The sequence below is a fragment of the Beta vulgaris genome, chromosome 3 (genome assembly GCF_026745355.1).
Source record: "Beta vulgaris subsp. vulgaris cultivar EL10 chromosome 3, EL10.2, whole genome shotgun sequence".
NCBI classification, from domain to species: Eukaryota; Viridiplantae; Streptophyta; class Magnoliopsida; order Caryophyllales; family Amaranthaceae; genus Beta; species Beta vulgaris.
Genome location: NC_079204.1, coordinates 21,290,774 through 21,317,157, shown reverse-complemented (window position 1 = coordinate 21,317,157; position 26,384 = coordinate 21,290,774). Strand labels below are relative to the sequence as shown.

General features: G+C 34.9%; 1 protein-coding gene across 4 annotated transcripts; it reads right to left on the bottom strand.

The window, feature by feature from the left end:
• Nucleotides 1–10,266: 10,266 nt before the first annotated feature.
• On the bottom strand, nt 10,267–26,384 carry LOC104889132 (hypothetical protein). 4 transcript variants are annotated; one of them, XM_010674277.4, is made up of 21 exons: nt 26,141–26,377; nt 25,858–26,030; nt 25,343–25,513; nt 24,841–24,951; nt 24,684–24,761; nt 24,117–24,313; nt 23,968–24,028; nt 22,057–22,131; nt 21,255–21,332; nt 20,859–20,921; nt 20,693–20,776; nt 20,408–20,583; nt 19,798–19,837; nt 19,568–19,711; nt 19,305–19,424; nt 18,999–19,214; nt 16,074–16,250; nt 14,500–15,175; nt 13,311–13,507; nt 12,822–12,957; nt 10,267–10,725 (listed from the first exon to the last, which is right to left on the bottom strand). In XM_010674277.4, exons 1-21 carry the CDS (start codon nt 26,280–26,282, stop codon nt 10,577–10,579), a joined length of 3,264 nt encoding a protein of 1,087 aa, XP_010672579.2. In that variant the 5' UTR covers nt 26,283–26,377; the 3' UTR covers nt 10,267–10,576. The 4 variants fall into 4 exon arrangements, with proteins under 4 accessions (XP_010672579.2, XP_048497236.1, XP_048497238.1 ...); XM_048641279.1 differs by lacking the exon at nt 26,141–26,377 and having other exon boundaries at nt 25,935–26,030; XM_048641281.2 differs by lacking the exons at nt 10,267–10,725; nt 12,822–12,957 and having other exon boundaries at nt 13,351–13,490; nt 26,141–26,384.

Sequence of the window (26,384 nt, the reverse complement as noted above, 5' to 3'; positions counted from 1 at the left end):
GAGGAGCGGCTGCTACAGCTTCAAGAACAACAGGAAGAATATCAGGAAGGCCATGTTGATGTTGATGAGCTACGGTTTTTGTAATCATACATGAATACAAATGATGATGTTGAGGATGACGCTGAGGTATGGTGTTTTTCTGATGCTGAGATATGGTGTTTTTCTGACTCTGATGATATAAACACTAAAATGGAAGATGGAAATAATGTTAATGACACTAATTGCAACTTAGGCAAAAAACCTAATTTACCAAATAACATGAAAAGTCATAATTGATTTATTCTCACAAGCATCACATGACTTGTCCTTACCAAGAGGTTGTGTCAAGAGTGTCGCCCTAAAGTATGCAATTAGTAGAACAACATTGTTCAGATTGTGGAGAGTAGCTAAACAACAGAAATTTAAATGGGGATGAGATCAACGTTGCAAGCAAGAAGGCTGGCAACTGTAGGAGGAAGTTTGCTATTAGGGGGGAGGAAGAATTGATAGAGGTCACACTAAAACTGAGGACCACAATCAGGTCCTTTGCTACATCTTTGGAAGGCAGTCCATCAATAGTGTATAAGATAATCAAGATGGGTATACTTAGATACCATACAAACTCCATCAAACCAAAACTCACAGATAAACGTAAACCACAAGATTGCAGTTTGTTTTGTCACACATAATCCCAAGAACAGTAATAGAGAAACCAAGGTTTGACATGCTTTCCAATATGATACACATAGGTGAAAACTGGGTTTTCATGAGCAAGATAACACATAAGTTCTATCTGGTATCAAAAGAGGAAGATCCATAGAACATGTCAGTCAAAATACTTCACAACTAAGGTCATGTTTATGGGAGGTATTTCAAAACCAATTTTTGATGATAATGGTGTGTGTATTTATGATAGTAAAATAGGCATATGCCCATTTATTGATGAAGTAGCAAACCAAAGAATAAGCAACACAACAAAGAAAGGGGCACTTTAGAATTGAAAGCAAAAACAGAGTATCACTATTCACTAAGGAAACCATCAGGAATATGCTCATAAATACACTGTTGCTGGCAATCAGGGCTAAGTGGCTAGCTTTTGGATACAACAGGACAATGCTAGACCACACATAGCAACAAATGATCCAATGTGGTTAGAAGCAGCAAAACATGAAGGATTTGACGTCAACCTAATACAACAGCCAGCTTAGTTCACAGATCTCAATATGCTTGACTTAGGTTTTTTTTGCAGTAATACAGTCTATACAACACCAAGCTTTCCCATACATAGTTGCTAAGTTGGTTTAAAGTGTGGTGGATGCTATAACAGCTATGATCCCAAATTGACCAACTACACTTGGTTTCACCTAATGTATATCATGGCTAAAATATTGAAGGTAAAGGGTGGGAATAATTACAAAAAAACCCCACAAAGGCAAGATAAAAATGGATAAACTTCGTCAGTTACCAACTTATGTAGAAGTATTAATGAGTTGTTAAATGACATAGCTAGTTTCCTTAATCAAGACACAGTCAATGGTGCAGACCCTATGTGGGATGGAATTGTCCTTGGACCAGAGGAGTAGTTGAAGCAAGGCAGATCACAGAAGACTCGTCACAGAATCAACTAAGAAACAACATGTGATTAGGATAGTTCGGATTTGGTGTAACAACTTTTTGTAAATGATAAACATTTTGTAAAGGGAAACATTTTGTAAATGTGAATATGAATGGAATTTTAATTTTGTGAAAACAAAATCATCATTTGGTTTTCATTTGTTGATACATGTAAAGGGAACCAATTAAAAACACAATCAGGAATAGGGTTGTCCTCTCATAAAGTCCTCAATCACCCATACAAACAACATAAATGACCATACCTATACAGAACAACAAAGTCATACATGAGTGGCAGTATGGGGGTATTAGTAAACTGGTAAGGTCTTGTACATAAACATCATTTCATCATAGAGGATATTAAACCTCTCAAGTCAATATTATCAATCATAAAACAAGACATCTCACAAGGTTAATTACCCCCCTAATGTTGCCTCTTCAAATGTAAACAAGTCCTACTCTAGATGGCATACAAGCTAGGCCAACTATATGCAATTTGTGTAAGGAATTATGCAATTATTTTCACATCATTGAGGACCAACCCTTACAAAAACAAATATAGTCTACACTCACATGCCAATATTCCCACCTTTTTTTCAAGCCTCTTCTTACCAACTAAATTGATTTAAGTGTGCAATACAATTACTCCAGTTCAGTCGAGCAGAAGAGGTTGAAAACATAATAAACAACCCACACAGATAGTTGCACAAACAAGAGAAACATGCTAGGATACTGTAATCCCTCGTAATTTCTAAATTTTATAAATATATTTTAATTTATGTTTGTATATTTTAACATATTTTAGTATCTATATGATTTATTCCCTGAAATATTTTCTATTTGAAAGTCAAAGAAATTATTTAATTATTTAAATAACGCAAATATTTTATTTAGTCATACTTTGAAAATGATTTAAATAGCTTAAAATACGTTTTGGTTTAGCAAAAGAGATTTTAAATTGGATTAGAGGAACCCAACTACTCAAATTACCAACCATTAAGAATTATTTTAGCCCAAACACCTTGCAAAGCCCAAAAGGGAAAAACTATATAAACCCCCAAAACCCCAAAATTTTCCCCATACACTTATTTTCTCTCTCTTCCTCTTCCCCTATTTTTTCGGCTCCTCTCTTTTTTTTTCCTCTATTTTCTTTTTTTCCCTTTCCTCTCCTCTCATCCTCTCCTCCTCTTCGATTTTTCTTCCTCCACCAGCACCCGCGTCGCTCCTTGTGTCGCGGAGCCTCCCTCATCTCCTTTGCTTTGGTTATTTCTTCCTACTCAAGTTATATCTAATGCAAAAAGTTTATGTTTTAAAGAATTGTTTACATATATATATATATATATGTTTAAAGTTATAAATTGATGATTTAAATATAAATCTAATATTATGTAGTTTATATAATGAAGTAATTAAATTTCAGATTTATTTAGTATTATGTTTGAATTGAGATTTTAAGTATCAAAGCATGGAATTTTAGAGTTCTATGAGTTGAAAAATCATAGTAGTATATTGTAGTTTATGAAATTGAGTATTCTTATGATTTTAATTATGTTTAAGTATGTTCAAAAAGGGTTTTATTATATTATAAGTTGCTGAAAATTTTGTAAAGATACTTATGATAGAGTTTTTTTATGATCAAAGTATGAATTTTAAGGGTTTTTAATTAACAACTAGTATAGTAGTACTATACTAGGAGGCTTTAATAATTAAGTTTTAATGATGAAAAATGTTTTTAAACATTTTTAGGGGTTTATTTTAATATTGTTGGAAATTATGGAACATTGATTTGTGGTTATATTTGGTTATTTTAGGTTGAGATTTTCTTTAGGCCGACTTTTAAGCTTGTGAAAGTGGCCTCTCAATTTGTCTACACAAGGTACGTACATACCTACCTACGTGTTGGTTGGATTGGTATCTTGCCCTACGGATGAGATTTATGTAGTATCATGTATAGGGAACTATATTTTAGTTCATATGTGATTTATATTCAATTAGATTTGCATGTTTTATGCCGTTGTATGAAGCATGTTGATTATGATGATATTATGTTTGTATGGAATATTGATACAAGCATATGGAATTTGGGAACTTTAATTATTTTATTAATTCACTTGAGGGATTAATATTTATGTTGGTATTGGATCATGATTGAATCATGTTGTTCCATTTGGATTATTTAATTACTTTATGAGCACCGAGTGCCTTATTTGGTGAGTTGATTATTACACCTATATGAAGGGTTGGTTGGTTGTTAACTTGGTTCAACAAATAAATAAAGGTTATGGACTTAATATTGGAACTAATGTTGGATTGTTAAGTTGACGATCGTCACCTTATCTAATTCTAAGATAAAAATGGAAGTTTGTGATTCTTTGATGCTTATATTATTTTTCCTACTTGTGAGTCATAACAAGTAAATAAATTATTAATCATGTAAAGTGAAACGTGAATAACAATAGCTTTAGACTTGCGCACGTCTGAAGTGTTGGACAAGTATGAGTTGGAGTACATGGTGGTAGCACATGGCTTTTCTTGGGACTGGATTTGTACAAATTTTATTTTAAACATTCCTCAATATCGTAGGTCAGGGGAGTACGGAGCCGCGCACGTACTCCGTCTTCTAGATTGAAGACTGGTTTTGGTTTAGACAACTCGTTCCATTGACTATTCCATCTAAATTAATTAACTTATGAATTGTGGAGTTTAGTTCAGTAAAAGTAGTCTGCGATGTAAATATATTATTTATCCCTACTTAATATTTATTAGTATCATGTTAGGTTTATTTATTTACTATGCAATACTCAGCTTTGTTGATTACATGCTTTTTGTGTATGTGTCGATCATGGTTATGACTTATTGATCCTGTGATGACCCAATTGGTGAGCAGTCTCTCGGGATCAATAGAGCATCGTCCTTTATAGGTTTGAAGATGATGCATCATGGGTTCAAGAATTGGAGAGCTTGTGTTGACTCTATATTTTACAATTGACTTTATACTTTTCATAGTTGACTTTGACTATTGTGATTGACTTTTACCTTTGAGGTTGACTTTTGACTTTGTGTTGGTTTGACTTTTGGAGTTGATTTTTTGGTTGACTAAGATTTATTTTCAAAGTTTATTTATTATTATTTCCGCTACAAAATTCTGAATAAGCTGATACGTTATCATACGTGCGATAATACTTTGATAATTCTCCAAGTTTTAGATTGAAAAGGTATCTTGGAAAATGGAGAATTGTCGGGGTGTTACAAATACACTATAATAAGGTATAATAGCTTTATATACAGAGAAGCAGCAAGGTATAAACAACATAAACAACCTACACACACAAGATAAACATGCTAGGATATACTATAATAAGGTAACACAACTTTATAAACAGAGAAGCAGCAAGGTATAAAAAACATAAATAGCCCACACAGACTTGCACACGCAAGAGAAACATGCTTGGATACACTATAATAAGGTAACATAGTTTTATAAACAGAGAAGCAGCAAGGTATAAACAACATAGACAAACCACACACACTTGCACACACAAGACAAACATGCTAGGATACACTATATAATAAGGTAACATAGCTTTTCATTCCATCTACCATACCATTGACAGATACATCACCCAATTGAGGCAGAATAACACATAATAAATCGTTGTCATGTGAGCATCTCACCCCATCTAGGAACGTACCTGCTGTCTCAGATTGGGAGATGGACATAAATATCATAAACAGCCCACACACACATGTTTCAAACAACAACAATTTACAGCTTAATTAACTAATATCAATTAGGTCCCTAATAAACTAACAACAATCCTTACCACATTCAAAGTTCATCAACAAACCAACAACAATGATCCACAAATACCACAAGTTTAGCCAATATTTTTGAACCCCTAATGAAGTAACAACAATTCCAACCCTTATCAAATAACAACAATCCAACCACATGCAAAGTTCATCAACAACCAACAACAGGTATCCATAAAAACAATAAATACTCAATTTTTTGAAACCCTAATCAAGTAACAAAAATTCATACCATAATCAACTAACAGAACAAGTAATCCACGTGCAAAGTTCATCAACACCCAGCAACAACACTCCATAATCAATTTATACTCCATGAGTATCACAATGAAACTCAATTTTTTGAACCCTAATCAACTAAAAACAATTCAAACCTTAATAAATTGATCAACAAACCTAACCCACATGCAAAGTACATTAACAACCAGCAACAATATACTCCATGAATATCACAATGAAACTCAATTTTGTTGAACCCTAATCAACTAAAAACAATTCAAACCCTAATAAATTGCTCAACAATCCTAACCCTCGGGCAAAGTTCATCAACAACCACCATAAATACTCCATAAATATCACAATTAAAGCCAACATTTTTGAAACTCTAATCAACTAACAAAAAGTGAAACCTTAAAAAACTACCAGCAATCCTAACACACAGGCAAAATTCATCAACAACCACCATCAATACCAACAATTTAAAGCTACACACATGAATTCAAAAAGATTAAACAAAAAAAAAATGAAATTAGACATGAGTTTAGGAACATTTCACCATTGGGGACAGTGCAACATCATTTTTGGAGAACCCTTTTTTTTAGGGTTTTCGGATGAAGTACTAGGCATATTAACTTCTCTGGAAGAATGATCTATAGCAGCAACATCGCCAGATTTACCAAAATTAGTAGCTACATCATCACAACTACCAGCATCAGCAAAATTGAGGGGACTTGAATCATCAAAGATGAGTTTCTTCCGCACAGAAAACCCAGATCCATAGGCTTCATTTTCGAAACTGAAGTGAAGCTCTGGTGTCCTCAACTTTGAAGTTAGTGTCTCAAACTTCTGGCGAACATAAGTCAAGTTCAAAAAAGAGTTATAAGAAGAGTCGTTGTAGCGACCCAACTTACGTGGCAACCAATACTCTTCTTCAGATCCCATCTCGGATTCACCAAAAAGCAACTCGCACGTATCATCAAAGGGAGGCCATCTAAGATCTACAACCAAATGGGGAGAAAAAACTCTCAAATGCTACCAAAAAACAGAGGCCCAGAAATTTAGGTTTCTTAAGGCAATAGAGGAAAAGACAGAAAATTAGGGTTTTTATGAAGAAGATAGAGAATCACATAGTCAAGTTGGGGTGAAGAGAGAGGAAGGAACCCTAGGGTTCTTCAGAGGAATTGAGGCAGAGAAAGAACTAGAAATTAGGGTTTTTCAAAGAACTCTCAATAATTGAAGAGAGAGAGAGAGAGAGAGAGAGAGAGAGAGAGAGAGAGAGAGAGAGAGAGAGAAAGAGAGAGAGGGGGGGGGATAAGAACAGATAAGGAAGGATCGAGAATGTGAGAAAGAGTGTTTAAAAATTCTGATGTTTGATTGGGGAGGGGGATAAAAAGGGATGGAAAGGTTAGGGAATTAATTGTTGTTATTTGGTGGGAGTGATGATACATTAATGAGTGTTAGGTGAGTGGGTGGGGAAATTAAATAATGGCAATATTGTAATAAATAATAACTTTTTTGTCATTTACAACTTGATTTCACTTATTGTGAATATGTCATATAAGGAAAGTGTTTCACTTATTGTGAAACGGAGGAAGTATAAGGCAACTCTTGAGTAATTTGATGTTCACTTGTAATAACACTTTGAGAGTGCGTTCTCTTCACCTGAATGACCCTAAACTTATATGAATTGAATTTATTGAACCTAAACTGAACTAAACTTATTAGACTTTATTGGACCTGATTCAGCTTATTAAACCTTATTGAACCTGATTGGAACTTATTGGACCTAATTGAAACTTATTGACCTGATTGGAACTTATTAGAACTTATTGGACATGGTTGAAGCTTATTAGACCTAATTGAGACTTATTATTAGACCTTATTGAACCTACTTGGAACTTATTTGACCTCATTAAACAAAAAAATAAAATAATGAGTAATAACATAAATATTACCCCTAACGTAAATACTACCCCTAAAAATTTATTATGAAATAATGATTATTAAAATTTGTCCTTTTAAAAAATTATTATTATTGATTATCTCTTATGATAAACAATTTAACAAAAATATATACTATTTATATACTTGCCTATACACAACTTTCACCACTAATATATCTAATAGTCTTGTTTTGATTTCATAAAGCACTAGTAGAAAATCAAAAGTTGATTAACATTTATTGATAACAAGTGAGAAATTGCCACGTATGGAAAAATTTCTCTCTCACTCCACTTCAGTTTTATGACGAAATTAGTAGAACTTATTAACTCTCACTCCACTTTCATTTACTTGGAGGTAGTGAAATTCATTAACTCGTATGAACCAATAATTGATAAGATTTATATCTTTCATTATTAGTAGTAACGAAAACATGTTATCTCTAGTTATTTAAAGACGAATTGCAAAATATTGTAATTATGATGATTATTATTGTTAACCTTATTTGACTATAATTATAATATTTTTTTAATAATAATATAATCAGCTAATAGTAATTGATAACAAGTGAGAAATTGCCACGTATGGAAAAATTTCTCTCTCACTCCACTTCAGTTTTATGACGAAATTAGTAGAACTCATTAACTCTCACTCCACTTTCATTTACTTGGAGGTAGTGGAATTCCTTAACTCATATGAAGCAATAATTGATAAGATTTATATCTTTCATTGTTATTAGTAACGAAAACATGTTATCTCTAGCTAGTTATTTAAAGACGAATTGTAAAATATTGTAATTATGATGATTATTATTGTTAACCTTATTTGACTATGATTATAATATTTTTTTTAATAATAATATAATCAGCTAATAGTAGTATGAATAATAAAATAATAGACAATAATACAGGTATAATACTATATATTGTGGTACTTTAATTAAATTTTTTAATAATAACATAATCAACTAATAGTAATATGAATAATAAATAATAAAATAGTAGACCATAATACAAGTATAATACGATATAATCATTGTGGTACTTTACTTAAAATTCTAATAACAACATAATCAGCTAATAGTGATATGAATAATAAAATAATGGACAATAATATAAATGTTTATTGATCATTGACTATTCGGATCTTATTGGAGCTTATTGAAACTTATTGCACTTGATTGAAACTTATTGGGCCTTATTAAACCTGATTGGAACTTATTGTCCTGAATGAAACTTATCTAAACTGAACTGAACTTATCTGAACTGAACTTATCTGAACTGAACTTATTGGACCTGATATTTAATTTATTAAGGTGAAGACTTAAGAGAACACACCCTAAATATCCTTTATTATTATTTTAAATGCTTTACAATTTGATGTTAATATACTATTACTATTATACATCTTTATATAACATTGAATCACGTATTTGAGTGCATTTGAATTTAGTCTACTAAAAACAAACACGCAATATTACTCTTCTATGATTTTGTAATTACTCAATATTAAAAATATACAAATCGGCTTATAGGCATAATCAAGGTCAAACATATGCAAGTGAAAACATTATTTCAGATGTTCATATAATTTCTTAGTTATTCTATGAATAATTTTTCTTTGACAAAACTTTGTAAATAAATTGTTGTTAGGAATAATTTATTTATGTAAATTAAACAATTTATTAAACTTTAATAAAAGTTTTGCATGCATAATATATATATACAAGGCTACTTTATACATAAGGAAAAACATATTCATGAATCGAGTTTGGATTAGGTTAATATCAGGAAATTGGGTCTGTGCCTATGAGGGTCGAGCAATGACGTAGCTAGTGAGGTAACTCATGCAAGGTATATAAAACCCTAAATCCTTCTGCATGTTTCAGAATTTCCTTGACAAAACCCCCCTCAAAAAAAAAAATAACAGAAAGAAGATGGGCGGCAAGAAGCACAAGAAGAAGACATTTACAACGCCAAAGAAGAACCACCATGAGAAGAAGAAAGAGCCTCTCGCGGTACTGAAGCTGTACAAGGTTAATGAAGATGATGATAACTCTTCAAACCTCCAAAGATTGCGGAAGGAATGCCCTTCTCCTCAATGTGGTGCTGGCTCTTTCATGGCTTCTCACTTTGACCGTCTTTCCTGCGGCAAGTGCGGCTTCACCCTTATATACAACAATCAGAATTCTGAGGTTCCTCTTGTGAGTTGTGACTAAGTTTGGTGATGTCAGACAGAATTCGATATCAGATTTTGGGTGCCACCCACAGGAATTCGTCAACTAAGTTAGATGTCATCCGTGTTTTTAGGAGATTTTTGAATTAGATTATAGTACTTCTTTGAGAGATATGAAGATTGAATGATTTTTCAGTTCGTTGTTATTGTTGATGAGCGTATATAAAGTTGTTTGTTAAGTTTACCTGTTGCCTCTTTTGATTGCTTTTTATTGAAGTTAGTTTAATGGAATATTGATACACGTTCTCTTTCAGGCTAATTTATTGATGAATATTGCTTTTAATCAATCAAAATTCTCTAGTTCAATGTTGCCTTCATAGATAATGAGCAGCTTTTTGTTATTTTGAATGTTAGAGCAATTCTTGCTTTTACAATGATAAGTTTATTACCCAAAAGATAATTTTTTCAGTGTATTTCCATGACCTAAACTGAGATTTCAAATATCCAAATTAGCATCATACACAATTGGCTAAGTTATTTTGAATCTTCATTAATCAGCATTAACAAAGTTTTCACAATCTCTACAACAAATATAAAGCTCTCACAAACATAAAAAAAAAAAATGACAGCATCTTCATCTGATAGATGCTGTAGTTCCTTGATAAAATGAAACAGAATTGTGCACTCAATCATATACAAGACATACTCCAATATAATTCAACGAATCAATAGAAGAAAAAATGATCACAATATGGGATCCAATCTGAATGTGTTGGCTCGAAGGAATATGGGTGATTTAAATACATACTGGGTGAACAGAATGGACACAATCAGCTCACTGAAAGAACGTGGTGTACTCTGGAAAGATGCTTAGCAAACTTGAGATAAGCTCTGGAGATAGAGACTCTTGTTTTATAAGAATTCCATGATACCTCTCAAGTAATGATTGCAGTATTATCTGTGGATCAAGATCTTCAACTGAACCTGCGCATATAACAAAAAGAATCAATAGTGGGAGGTTGACAACACCAGGATTCTACCAAAAAAAAAATAGCACCAGGATTGCTGTCAGCTTGCGCAGGGCAGCTTGACCAGCCTAAACAATTTGTCTAAAAGATAACCTATGTTCATAAACTCGAGTATTGGCTGTACGGATGTTGTGTATGGGTACATATTCAAATTGACTAGCCATGAATTAGAATTTAGGACACTAAAGATTTTGACCTGAGTGCAAGGATACAATATTCTAAACTATTGCATAAAGTTCCTATAAAGAACGGTTTTTCACCATATACCTCTGACAAATTTTTTTTTGCACCATATACCATCGCAAGTTTCTAAATTCACCATATACCCTCCACTTTTCAAAAAATACAACCATTACTCTGAATGACTAACGGTGTTAAGGTCCGTTAAAAATTAACCCCTAATCTCCCTTCTAACCCTAATTAACTAACTTAAACCTAAGCCAAACCCTAATCACCCTCCCCCACCTCTTACCCCTTACCCCTTACCCCTTCCCCCACTACCACACCACCACCCCTCCCTTTCCCCTGTTGAATCATGCCACCCGCCCTCTCCCTCCTCTTCCCTTGCTGAATCACACCACCCCCTCGCTCTCTTCCCCTGCTGAATCGCCACCCTTCCTCCCCCTGCTAAATATTGCGGGGGGAAGGGGACGAGGGATGGGGGATGCGGAGGAGAAGGGCAACGGGGGGTGAGGCTGTCGGGGAAGGGTGGTGGGTGTGTGGTTAGGGTTTAGGGTTTAAAGTTTAGGGGGATTAGGGTACGGTTTAGGGTTAATTAAAGCTAGAGGGGGTAGGATTTAGGTTAGTTAATTAGGGTTAGGGGGAATTAGGGGGTTAATGACTCACGAACGTTCAAGCCGTTACTCATTAAGGGCAAGTGGATGTATTTTTTAAAAAGTGGAGGGCATATGGTGAATTTAGAAAGTTGAGAGGGTATATGGTGCCAAAAAAATTTTGTCAGGATTATATGGTAAAAAAAGCGTATAAAGAATAATATCAAAGTTGGAGTAACAATGTAACATTGAAGAGAAAGAAAACCCTAAATCGATTTTTCTGAAAAGCAATACTCAAAAAACAGAGTCCTTACAAGCTTGCATTACAGGAAACAATTAGAATTCATTGAGTTTGTTTTCACACTCACTTGTGAGACATAAACAACAGCAACATCAGCAAAGCCTAGTCCCAATCGTGTTACATATATAGGAAATTTTACTCACAAGATAAAGCATGTATGTTAGTTCATGTGCTAAAATCATCACCCTAGCACAGAAGCATGCAATTATTTTGCCTTTGCATGGGCCTAATAACTCTATCCACTATGTCAACGCATGTCCACCTGCATTGGTGTAGATATTCTTCTATTTTCGTATTTTCTGAAGCTTTGTTTGAAAAAGGGAAACAGACATGCATGTTTGTTTAATTATCTGTGTCTTTAGTTATGTGTCCTTAACCCAGTGTTCGCACTAGTTTAAATTCCGTCAGTGTTAAGAAATGGACAAATTAGCAAGCAAGTTGATTACTTCCTCGGCTCCAAAATTAATACAACACTTGCCTTTGGCACAGAGATTTAGGTGGGAGTTGGAAGTGGGTATTGTGTTAACATCTATGTTAATTTAAGGGGAGAGAAAAATTGTTTAGTGCAAGTAGTCCCATGTGTTGGCAGTTGGTATATCTTTTTGTATTTATAGAAGTGTTGCATCAATTGAAAAACTACTAAAGAAGGCAAGTGTTGCAATAAAGTAATAAGCATCTGGAAAGTGGGAAGAGAATGTCTGTGTGAGTATTTGTTAAATGGAAATTAAAGATCTAGCCAACAATTAGAAAACCACAAAAACCCAAAATTGAATAGCATGTAAAAACTATAGGATGGAGGGAGTACAACTTTCTCTGCTGAAGTGGTCTACAAATACTTAGGTGTTCCCGGTGCTCTCGGGAGCACCTAGAACTATGTGCTCCCAAGCATCAAAAATTTCACATATTTTGTGCAAATGAGCAAAATGTAAAATGGGATAATATATATTGTGCAAAAAAATGTGAGAGTAGATGCCTAACCCAGTTCAGGTTCTTCATCAAAATCTTCAGAGTCCCCTTCTTCAGCAAGAGCTCCGTTTTTCAAAGCAGCAGCAGCCTCAGCATATCTTTCTAGAAACTCCTCTTCAGTTTCTTCATGTACATCAGCATCAGAGTCCTAATACCACCATGTTTTTTTTTACATCAAAAATCTCACCAATTGAGGACACATTAATGAAGATGTAAAAAGCTACATCACATGAAGTTGAAGTTGCATATGCCGTTTTATTAAAAAATCTCAAGCATCCATATTCATTTCCTTGATAGATATACAAAGTTCTCACATCATCATGGTACATGAGCACGATAACCCTTTCCTCAAATTCTTTTTATTTGCCCAGATTCCAGTTTTTCACTACAGTTCCTTTCAATTTTAATGATGTAATGAAAGGAGAAATACACCTCTGAATCTAAAGTGAGCAACTTGGATAACTAGAGTTGGATATGAAAGAGAAGCGACATAGGTCAAACCTCGTCGTCATCATCATCAGTTTCCTCTTCCTCTTCATCTTCAGGTTCTTCAATTTCTTCATCTGTGCCCTTTTCTTCCTGAATTTCTTTCAACCGTAAAAATGACGCCAACAGTGAACTAAAGCATTCCCTTAATATGCCACCAGTTGAACTTCCCATAGTTAATAATTGATCAACCACCTTGGCAAGAGTGAAAACTGAAATCAAGGAAGCAATAGTAGCCATGTCTCACTTATTGAATAGCAAAACCTCGAAGCTAATATAGCATAAAAAAAAGAGAAATTAATAGTGGAAAAACAACTAAACTTAATGCATCTTTCAGAGAAGAGGGAGCGGGTGGTTATGGGCTCATGGCATCCCTGTGATGAAGTATTGTCGCATAAGAGGATAAACCCAAAAATTAATCAGGAAACATCGCAGATTATCTGAGAAGTTTAGGCATGCAACATTGCAACCATCGATCAGATAGGTTTTTTGCTCTTCACTTAGCTAAAAACACAGGATCTATGTACATGTCACAACAACAAGAAGAACCATTCATTGGCAAATCATTTAAAAGACGTTCCACGAAGCTTATAGCAGAATTCCCAAGTTGCAACATAAAATTCAAGATCGGTTGTTGCCACTTAATGCAGCCATAAATAGAGCTAAAGCAAACTATATCTGCTTGGCTTGGGTGTTGCCGTGTTGAAACAGACTATGAACAGCAGAACTGTTTTACTTTAACAAGAAAGTAATTTAGCACCCAAATACAGCCAATTGTAGGACTCATATTGGGTTTGTTCATTCTTGGTGGTGGTGTTCTTGTTGTATTGGTGATATGTAACTTGCTCTTTAACATAAGATCAATCTCTTGTGTGCAGTGCAACAATTACAAAGTCACTTATCTGAACAACTGGAAGCAATCCATCCCCCACTTGAGCTTAAACAAAACTTAACTATAATGAATTAGATTATTCGGGAACAAGAACAAATTCGTAAATCAGAACCCTTAAATTATCCATAGCACCAAGAAAAACCATGGGAAAATCTGCTTTAATTGGTTAAGATTAAGAGAAACTGGAACCATCGACTTTGAATAAAAGGAGCAACACAGGTAATGTAGATGATGAAGATTACATATTGTAGTAAAGAGAAATTATGAGCCAAAAATCACGAAAATTAGAATCGGAAGCCAGAATTAACCTACCAGTTAATTTAATTTCTGATTCTGTTGAAGTGTTCGGTGTGAATGAGGTAGAGGAAATGGAATTGACAGCAGATGCCCATACCATGAAACCACCTTTTTCAACATTTTCTAGTACCATTTGGACTGCATCAGGATAATACAGATAACATGATGATACTGCAAGCAACAGCGGTTTCCAAAGAGGACAAGGTTTGCTTTGAACTTCTCTGAATCTAGATGCTGCAGCATGACTAAAAGCAACAACCAGTGAACGCTTGACTTCTTCTGTATCAGAAGAATAACATGGCATATGCAGAAGGATATGGACACATGCACAACCCCTTGACACAGCGGAAGGATACTGTGAGATGGCCTCACATATAAATGCTGCCATATTTTCAATAAGAGACTTTTCTGGTACAGGAGGAGCTGGTGGTGAAGGCATCTTTGCAATGAAAAAATTTGGCAGGCCAAGGTTCTTTTCTAGACTAACAACCTCCTTAATGCAGTCAAAGATAGCTAAGTCCTCTGCTTCTTCCCACCCATGCCAATCAGCAATGAGCTCGGCCCAAACTGACAACAAATCTGACACTTTGAGTTCTAAAAGAACATCATTGCTAGTACTGGACTGGATAATAAAACACAGCATTGACGATGCATCATCAATGCATGATTGAGGTGAAGTGCCATCATCACCCTGACAATTGTCAGCACAAGCAAAATGAATAAACCTTTCTGAAATTTTGAATAATGAAATCAGGACATAGAAAGCTTAATAGCTAAATGAAAACCCTGCCTTCTGCAGAAAGTAAAGCTAAAATGGCCATGTAAGTGCCCTCTCCGTGTCACTCATACATTTTCAAGTGTAATTCTCAACCATACGTCAGTTGAATGGCAGTGAGATCCCTCAACTCATTAAATAATATTATTCCTATTACAACCAGATAAAATCGCCAACCTAAAAGTTCATCCTTTATAAGTCAATACTCAATACAGTGAATACACCTCAGTCTACTCTCATGCGGTCTGACCGTCTGAATCAAGGAGTTTGCTGATTAAACTGTTCTATACAGAAAAATACTTTAGATAAAAAATTAACTTCAAAATTTTCATATTTTATCCTGTAAAAGCAAGTATACTTAGAATAGTGAGGTGACCATAGAGGGTCAGCATTATATGCTGATTATATATTTATATCTATTAAATTGAGAAGAGGCATCAATTTAAAGCATCGACGTGAATAGTTAATAGATGATGTTCAAAGAGTATGTTCAGAGAGGCATAAACTACATTGACAAAGAAAAAAGGGAGCAAACAGAACAGTACTGTGAATTAAAAACATATATCCATCAACAATAGAGGGTCAGCATTGCATGCTAATTATATCTATTAAATTGAGAAGAGGCATCAATTTAAAGCATTGACATGAATAGTTAATAGATGATGTTCAAAGAGTATGTTCAGAGAAGCATAAACTATATGAGCGAACAGAACGGTAAGGTGAACTAAAAACATATATACACAATGATTGAATACCAATTATGAATTAAGTTAAAAATTTTAATGCGCTGCTTATGTTGTAGTTTAAGACTCACCACCAGTTCCTTGGTTCCAAGCCAAGCCTGCTGCAAGAGGGCAGAAAAAGCTATAGCCATTGTTTTCTGATCAGTAGCCCACTTTTCATTTAAGTCGTCCTCTTCATCTTCTTCAGGTACTGTATTTTGCCAAGATTTAGCCATTACAGCTAGAGTTGCAAATCCCTGTGTAACCGCCTGCCACAAAAACGAAGGTACACTTGTTAAGATCTAAGAAATTACACTAGCAGATGAACTAAAGTCCAGACAGAAAAAATCAACACTGTTTATAGAAAGATAAGAGACCAAAGAAAGGGAAAAATAAATAGGACAAGGACTTGGCAAGCAACAACCATGTATCGCATAAGATTTGTCAATGAAATAGCAGAACTTTAAGACAAACATGAACACACTCAACGTCCTAAGAATCTATCCGTAATTTTAAATCGTAAGTTCTCTTAAGTTTTAAGTCAAAAATCAACTATCATGAAGACCAAAGAAAGCATAGCTCCAAAACCACAAATCATCTATGCTTGTGCAAAATAAACATCTGGGTTTTTTGTCATAAAGGACCTAATAAAATACAAGTTTTGTGGGTAAGGACCTAATAAAATTTTTTTTTTGTCAAAAAGGACCTAATAAAATACTTCCGATTGTGAACAGGAACCACTTTATGAAATTCCGGCCAAATTTACCATTTACCGGCGTTGACCCTTTTTTTTTACCCCTAGTTGACTCTTTAATGTTTTGTTCCTATTTTAATTGACCCAAACATATTGAATTCTCACACTTTCCTCCCAACAGCGCAATCTCCATTGAAGGGAAGCATCAACCTATTCGATCTTATCCTGCAACCTTCATCAAATCCAAGGTATTTTTTGCTCTTCAAATTTTTCTCCCTCAATGTTTAAGGGTTTTTGAAATTTAAGGCTCCTATTATACGTTTTTCTCAATATCTCAAATTATGGTTCTTAATTTTACAGTAATTTCTCTTCTCCTCCTAATTTTACGGTAATAGGAACAAAACATTAAAGAGTCAACTAGGGGTAAAGAAAAGGGTCAATGTCGGTAAATGGTAAATTTGGCTGGAAATTCATAAAGTGGTTCCTGTTCACAATCGAAAGTATTTTATTAGGTCCTTTTAGACAAAAAAAATTTATTAGGTCCTTCCCCACAAAACTTGTATTTTATTAGGTCCTTTCTGACAAAAAAACCCTAAACATCTCAATTATGGCAAATCCAGTTCTCTCTCATGATACCAAAATGTATGATCCATGAACAGCCGACTAATTTACTGTAGAAGATGACGAAACGTCAAAACCACAACCTCATAATGGACATTGCTGACTTTTAGCGCATTCGGCCTATACATTGCCATTGTACATCAAAATTGATTTTAACCAGCAGCTGCCAGAAAAAAAAATATCCGACCAGTGTTATCTAATTCCCTAATTCCCCCGCGAATTGCGAATTGAGAAAAGTGAATTATGGTGGGTTTTGGTTCATTTCTTGGCCCATTTTGGGCGAATTGGCGAATTCAAAAGGCGAATTAGATGGCGAATCAGGTAACACTGCATCCGACTATAACTCTAAGAGATATATCTAACTCCAAACACCATGATAGGACAAGAACTATGGTAGTGATGCCTAAAAAGCATTGATACCGGGAACGTGGTACGTGGCCACGTTCCAGGGGACGCGTCCCGAAACGTGGAACGTGGTACATGGTTTAGGAGTCCATCTGGTTTACTCTAGAGGCTGTGTTCCGCGTCCCGTTTCCGTACCACATTCCGGAACATTCTACGTTCCATGTAACAATGCTGAAAAGCAAACTCTTATACTTCTTCGAGCATAATATACACTCCCTTCATTTCATATTCATTCTTTTAAGAAAAGCCAAGCAAATTAAGGATTGTTTATGCATTGCTATTTGAACTAGCACGGTTTTATGATTCTTTAATGTGACACGTACATTACACATGGATTGTTTATACCTAATTTTATGTAATGGCATGCTTGGATTGGGGTATGGATTGGGAGAGTAATAGAAGTCAAATCACCTGAATTAAAGGAGATTGAAGGTGAATTGAGGTGGTTGCAAGGGGAATGATGTAGTGTTGTTGTGATGAGAAGGGAGGGACAAAGAAGTTATTACCCCTAAATAAGGGTAACAATTACCACCAGGGTGGTGGGTAACAATTAGTCAATTACCCCCCATAACGAGGGTAACATTTTCATCCTTACATTCCCTTTTCTTTGTACCAACACTAGCTTATCCTTTTCACCACCACTTCCCCTTCATAATTTCCTCTAAACACCTTAAGTTTCCTTATAATTGACTTTTGTTACTCTTAATGCATTACCCTCAATCCAAGCATGCCCTTAAATAGAGAAACAAGAAGATGCTTTAACCCTTGTGTATTATTCTTATCACTGGATTCCAAGGCTAGCATTCAGAGACTCAGACATTGGCAATCTAGAACATCCTACCATTTTTTCGCACTATAAGCTATTATAGCAGCAATAGGCTGCAGACAACTAATTTCAGGCACAGACTATGACGACCTGCCACACTAGAACAGTAATCAGCAATCCTGGGTTCTAGGAAAGTTACACCACGCTGTTGAATCCACAAAAAATCAGAAGACAGTGAAGTTGTGGATATATGTCACAGCTTAATGCCACTCTTAACCACAACACAATAATTGCTAACTTCTAAGCCAAAATCAAGTCTTTCCATTTGTATGCTACAATAAGTTTTTTTCTTTCTTTTTTTTTGTGAAAAAAAAGAAAATATATCTTAAACTACAGTAGAAACTAGAATCAATTGATCCCTGACGCCTCTAAAATCCATTTTCACGATTCTTGACATAGAGTTGTATTTTCTCAGGCAGCGATAGATAAACAAATATAGTATATTGCTCGAGGAAGAAGGCCTGAACTTACTTGAGGCCATGGCTCTATGTTGGAAGGCATATAGTTGGCAATTGCATCAACCAACTGTGATACAACTAAAGGTATATGAACTGCTACATCTTTCTCTCCAGCCTCCACCACAGAACTAAGAAGCTGAAATAACATGGAAATCTCCTCTTCTTTATTACCAATTCTACCAATGACTACTTGGAGAAGTGGTAACCAATCAGGTGGCAGGAACTCGTTCTGCAAAGTGTTGAATATATTTTTCAGAATGAAAGCCAAAGAGGCATAGAATAAGATAAACCAACCAGTCTAATCTAGGAAAGGGATTACTTCAAGAAGCTTGATCATTGCCCCAGCAGCACTTGCTCGCACAGGATAACAAGACATATCTTCACAATCAGATATCACCAGTGTTTTGAGCAATGCAGAATACACATCAGCTGCCATAGCCTGCAAACCAAAAATCTCAGAGAATAAGTACCCTTCAGAAAACTGGAAGAAGCAACAAGCAGCGGTGGATTGAATATCTGCAAGTCTCAGACAAAATACAATGAGATAAAAGAGGAAGCAATAGGATATCACAAAGTACTAACTTCAGGTAGACAAGATGCAAGCTCTCCAAGTATCCAATTTGCAGCAGCAAGCAAATAAGGATGGGTTATGGACACCTTGTACAGCGGTAGCACCCGATTCCTCAGCAAGGTTGCTGTGTGTTCGGGATTCTGCTCTCCCAAGTACTGTCACAAAAAACATACGAAAAACTTATAACCAAAAAATAATATTTATCATAACTTATTAGGCCAATAGAGGAAGACATTCTTACATCCTGTAGAGCACCATATCCCATAAGAACGCCATAATAACTGTCATTGACATGGAGAAACAGATAAGAAGACAGATGCAGAGCAACTAAATGCATTTTATCCAATACAAATAGTCTCTTAAACATAAAGGGAAAAGGGTTATGAATATTAAATCCATATTGCATGGACACGGCCCACAATAAGCTTATTGTACACCCATGTATAAGTAAATCTTTTATATTTTTGAGCGATCATTTATACATGACCATGTTACAGTTACCATTTTTATGCATTCAAATTATTAATATATAAGAAGCATAACTCATAGCAGTTACACTAACTTCATCAGCAAAAATAATTACAACACTCTACAATTACATCATAACAAATCTTGCAGACCCAGTCCATACTCCATCATAACAAAGGCTTGCGGACGCAGTCCATATGAGAATCTATGATAAGCATTAAGCATCATACTGTCAAAATAGAAGTATCACAAAAAGGATACCATGGCAACACTCTACAATTACTTAGTCAAATAATTAAGCACGAAACAGGGAAGTGGATAGTGGATAGTGGATACAACTGAAGATTAGGACTGCCAAAAACCGATGGTAATCAGTAACTTACTTATCTGATATACTAGTATCAGAAGCATTTGCATCACTAGGAATTGGAAACTTCGACAGAAAAGGAAGCACTAGCAATTGTCCAACTGAACAGCGTTGGTCTTTTCCCTTCTTTTCACCCTTTTTGCGTTTTAGAGATGACACAGAACTATGACTATCAGTCACCAACGGAGGCCCCTACAAGAATTAAGAGATAAGATACGATTTCTGGTCTTTGATCCTGAATCGATGAGAAACCAGAATACAATTTCCTTTCACAAATAAAGAAGAAAGCATCTATACTGACCTTTGACATAGAAATGACACCGAGTAGATTCATAGCACTTTTTCTGGCGGTAAATAAATCCTCTCTCCACCCAGATATTTCTTCCTGAAAGTAAATGCAAGCCCTCGTTACAGAATCCAACTTAAACTAAGAACAGCTTGGAGAGAAAGACCAAAAAATATCCTACCAGATCAGACGGTAAATTCTTGCTTATGAATTCATCTGCATCTTCTTCCCAATCCAAAATATCCTAAGTACAAGATACAAGTGGTGAAGTCTAAAGAAAGACAAAGAATATCAAGTAAATATCATTATAATGGAGGCAATATGAATCTAAATCTACATGATAGCGGTGGTTAAATTCTGCAAATTTATTCTCAAACAATCCCATAATTTGAAGTTTAGACTTTAGAGCACCTATCTCTTACATGCTTCATCACGCTTCTAATATAATCAAAGAACCAACGTCACTGATTCAATTAGTTATAACAGAAAGATCAAACTGCTTGATTATTTTGCCTCTAAGACAACATATTTGACGTAAAAGAAAGTATCAGTAGATAAGTTCATGCACGAAACTAACCTTTGCATTCATCATGAGCGCTGGAAAAATTGCAAAGTCCAGTATTGATGAAAAATGGGGTGAAACCAGTCTCCATCCCTACTTCCAAATGGCACTATTAGAATACTTTGTACGATAAGGCAGTATTAGAGTATTGTAGTAACTTGATGGTTGTTTGGTTAGACTTAGGAACTTAGGAAGTAACAATTCTCATAAGCTGTGGGAATTTCAGAAATTGCTTAGATGAGCACAGGTAGTAGATTCAAGTTCTACTTACCTAGGAGGGAATCAGTAAGCAATTTTCTTCACTGGACAGAAATAAATTCCCAAAAAGTTGTACTTACTATGTTTATGTCAACCAAACAACAATAGAGATTTTCACTTCCCAGAAATTTCAATTTCCTATGCATATATATTTGTCAACCATACAACCACAAAAACCACCAAGACAACCAAAAGACTATATTCAATGCAAAGTTTTGACTTTTATACTATTCATATATAAATTGTGACCATATTCTTTGCTAATATGTATAAAATAAATGTTAATTATGTAATATGTTGTTGCATTACTGTCAAATGTATATTTTCAAATCATCAACTTTTTAAAATTTTACTGGTTGAATCTTAGAGATATTGATGGTCAGAGTTATGTGTTAGTGAGCATGAAAGTCAAAGCGTTGCTATTATAAATAAAAAAATTAGATGAAGAGTAAGGTAATCAAAATATTAAAGATGAACTGCAGCATGTGTTCTCAATAGAAAATTCATTTAGAAATAACAAATAGTAATAACTAATGATAACAAAAAATGCAGAACTCACTGGACCAGTCTCCAGAATGTGGGAAACAACATCAAATGCCAATGAGATGATCCTCTCTGATAAGTGGTCTAGCTTCTGCATAAGTTGGGAACAAACACAATTCATTTAGGGCATACTTGGATTGGGGATAATGGATTAGAGGGGTAATGAAAGTCAAACCACCTTAATACAAGGAAGATGAAGGTGAGGATTAGTATTTCAATGGTCAATACTTGCATCAAAAGCCATTGAGATGATCCTTCCTCCATATTTCAGATTGTTGCCACAATTACTTTACATTCATTTATATTATTATCATACACTAATAATATCAAGTCAATAATATTATTACATTACTATGTTTGATATATAGTATTAGTATATCAAGGGTTGCTATTTTCACTTAATGCTACTTCCTAGGGGTTTCCCGGACGCTGGGAGCAATACAATACTAGTCTAGGCTGACTAGGAATAGCGTCTTATACGTTTGGAACCACCCTAAACCCTTAAGGTTCACATTGGGTTCTGTTGTTACACAAATTTCTCTCCACAAATGTGAAAGCAACAAAGAGAATTCACAAATCAAGTCATGGGAAATTCTTATTGAACCCAATGAAAACAACTCTTAGTTTGTTAGAAGCCTAAACGGCAGATAGTTCTTGCCAATTACCAACCCTAATTAATGAAACTTGAACCCCATATATATGGATCACTGTATAAAAGAAGGCCATACGGACATAATGAACAACAGTCGTGATAGTCACATGAAAAACGTTTATTCTGTCCAACTTGAATCTGCATAACCTTATTTAAGCAGCAAATGAACTTATTCCTTACTAGATATATGGGACACGATACAGTAAACATCTAGATATTCAAACTCCAAAATTAATAGATCCCAATTCTCAGAATTACAAATCTAGGTTTTGCTCGAGATTCAGGGACCTATTTTTTAGCATAATACAAGAGAAAAAGAAGCACTAATGCCAAACAATATATTTTCACACAAGTATGTTACTTTCACTTGGCTTTTTGGTTTCCCATCAGTGTTGACATGACATAACAAGGATATGGTTATAAAATTTGTGCATGACACTTTATCTTGCACTCAAACACTTCAAGTCACTTGGAATTCACTCTGTTCCTTTAAGATCTTCATGGTCCATGTAGCAACAGAAACCAAATAATGAAGGTGGGATACTGGGAAATGGACATTGGATCCTATATTAAGTTTTTCAGTAGGAGAGAAGAAGTGAACTAGAAATGATGGACCAGAATGAGTCCCATGTCATGTAGTAAGGTTAGGTGAATGAAGAGAGAAAATTCTAATCAAACATGAAATAAAGTAAAAGTAAAAAGAACTAAATGGAATGAACAAAAAGGGAAAAAGAAAAATGATCTACAAGGAACGGAGGGAGCATATTACAAAATTTAGTATTATGTGTTCCTACACACGTGTCAAAAACTACAGCGTATTCATGTCCTAAATTTTGAGCCATGGGGTGTTAAACACTTGGATAGTTGGATATATAATTGTTCCAACAACCACGACCAAGTCTAAGTAACATAGATCCCAATACATATTAAGGTCTCTTTTTCTCCCTCTAGTTGCTTTTATACGTTTCATATCGTAAATAAAAACTGCAAAATCTGTGATTTTGATTTGAGATATTTGCAGTCTGCTACTGTTATGATCCTTGACATGACAGAAACATCTCATGTGTATCTAATGAGCCTCACTGATAAGTTTCCCAAATTAGCATGAGTCAAATTTCTTTCAACAGATTGACAAAAACAAAAGGCACCATGTGCACCATCAATGCCCAACATAAATACCAGACATTCAAAACTGCTTAGCATGCGGCTCAATGATTTCCTTATCGTCAACTTGGAGAAAATTTCCAAAAAAATAAATAAATGTAGAATACATACACTAATATTGGCACTAAATCTCGTAATGTGCAGAACACGTTTCATGATATCAGACATCAACCTGAAATCAAGGGGGAAAATAATATCAATACGAGTCAAGAAGTTCCACACACTGGAATAGACGAATAGTGTAATCACTGGTAACTTACTTATCAGAATACTTTCTGTGTCGAGTAACGAGGGCACAGAAAAGAAGCAAGATCCTCTTCCCAGTTTTTAATCTCACATACTGACTCCCTTCTGAAGATACTGATTCTACAAGACTTAATGAGTCCAAAATGGCACATAAGTCACCACAGAAAGAAGGCAGCAGAGGTACAATAGACTCTGGCATATATGACCTGACCTAAAAATTTAAGCTCCAATCAGATATAAGTATGGAATGACGAGAGGTGTTTATGCATCACCTATCCAGTCATTTAAAGCTGCAGGCCGACAGGACGCAGCAGTAGGCCATAATTTATAGAAGAAATACAGCTAGAAGGAAAAATATATAATAAAAAAAATAGTTACATAATCAGTGTCACTTACGGAACTAAGTTATTTCCATAGCACTTTAGATGTATTTTTTGAGACCATAAACGAGAAATTTTAAAAGAAACATATAGGAACATAAGAGGTCAATGACATATACACTGAATGAATGATGAATAAAAGATTTACATAAGAACATAAGACGTCAGTTATCACATCAATATGGATGTTCAATGACTTACAGCAAAATATGTGCATTTGCAGACAATGAGAAGCACACTCTCTATCTCAATGTTCGAACTTCCTGTATTAGCTAAATCCTGTAGATATATTCTGGTGTTTAGACATTATAAGTGTAAAACGAGGACAAGCAAAGAACAGCAGAAGCCAGTAATCAACCTTTTCAGCAAAATTATGAAATATAGCCAACAAAGGCACCAAAATATCATTTGCAATTTGTTCCAGCTGCGGTGGGACAGGTTCCTTTGCAACTTTTGGGTTCAAGAAGTACTGGAGAATATTACAACTGAAACATAAACAGTAAATTCGAGAAAAGATAAAATAATACCAAAATATTCCAGGAAGACATTATAGACTCACTATTCAAATAGTTATCCCACTCTACCTTCTTTAACAAAAATTTGTAATCTAAAAAACTAATTACAGAGGAGTGAAAATTATACATTCATTCACAATGTGGGAAGAGTCTCATTAGATTCACATTGGAAAATACCTTACCTGATATATATAATTGACACATCAATATATAATTGTATGGTCAAGTTTGATACTGAAGAACATAAAAGGTCAAACAAGACAGTTTTCAGGAAAATGGTACGTTCGTATCTTATAAGTTATGTCCATTTTCTAAAAGTAACACCCAGCAGCGGATCACAGTTACCTGGAAAGGCTTAAGTAGTGTTTGAAGAGCTTTAAGCGCGTTGAGAGTTAACATCCCGCAATTTGCATTTCCGCTTATAATATCACTATTTTGGATAGCATAACGAAGATGAGGCACAAGTTCAGGCCATGCGTTCTTCTTCACAAATTCAGCATCAACAACAAAACTAAACTGCAAATTGCACACGTAAATTTAACCTTACGATTCCATAAAGGGAGAGACAAAACTCAAATAAATGGATATCGAGAACTTCATCTACAAAAAATAGGAAACATCTACATAAATAATCCCAACTTTTCCTAATCTTCTCATCACAATCCAAACTTTTAGGAATAATACCAAAGACCTCAAAATAATCTAAAATGAAGCATTATATTTTCTATATGCAACACATGAAAAATAGCACATTGACTTTTTTTTTTAGGAAGGCCACTCTAAAAACATGGAATTCTATTGAGAAGATAGGCGAAAGTTGAGATTATTTATGACGATTTTTACAAGAAACAATAGGATACCGCTTCAACGAAGACTCTAAGAATTGGCAATTCCACTCGAAGTAACGAATCGAGTAGCCTGTCCTTAAATTCCTTACTAAATGGAGCAGAATGACCTTCCCCATACACATTCCGTCTCATCAAGTTCTTGAGAAATGTAGCAGCAGCTACTTTTTGACCTCGATTTCCATCTCCTACGCCGTAAAATCAAGTTCAAAATTAAAAACTCAGAATCGCAATAAAGAAAATTCAGTTGATTGAAGGGATGCGGGGAGTATAGTTGATAGCAAGTAAAATGAAATACCGGTGGCAAGGGAGAGGAGAGAGAAAGGGAAATCGGAGGAGACGGAGAGACGATCCAGTTGCTCTGTGGCGTTGTGAACAACTTCGCCATTTGAGTTGAGAGTTTCGTTGAGTAGGTGAGCAATTTGATGAATTTCCGCCATTGATGATATGATGAGAAAGATAAACCCTAGCTGAAGAAAGTTGGGGTTTGAAGTAGGAGGAAGAGTGGGGAACTTGGAAGGGTAAATGGCGGGAAATTCAAG

Bases quoted from the DNA above. Each gene is read 5' to 3' on its own strand.
- LOC104889132 (XM_010674277.4), bottom strand. From the start codon at position 26,282: ATGGCGGAAATTCATCAAATTGCTCACCTACTCAACGAAACTCTCAAC. The intron at 20,777-20,858 runs GTAGGATATTTT...ATTTACTTTCAG, and splicing joins AGAATTTACCGTCTGATCTG to GAAGAAATATCTGGGTGGAG. The intron at 20,584-20,692 runs GTCAGTATAGAT...TAATTCTTGTAG, and splicing joins GTGTCATTTCTATGTCAAAG to GGGCCTCCGTTGGTGACTGA.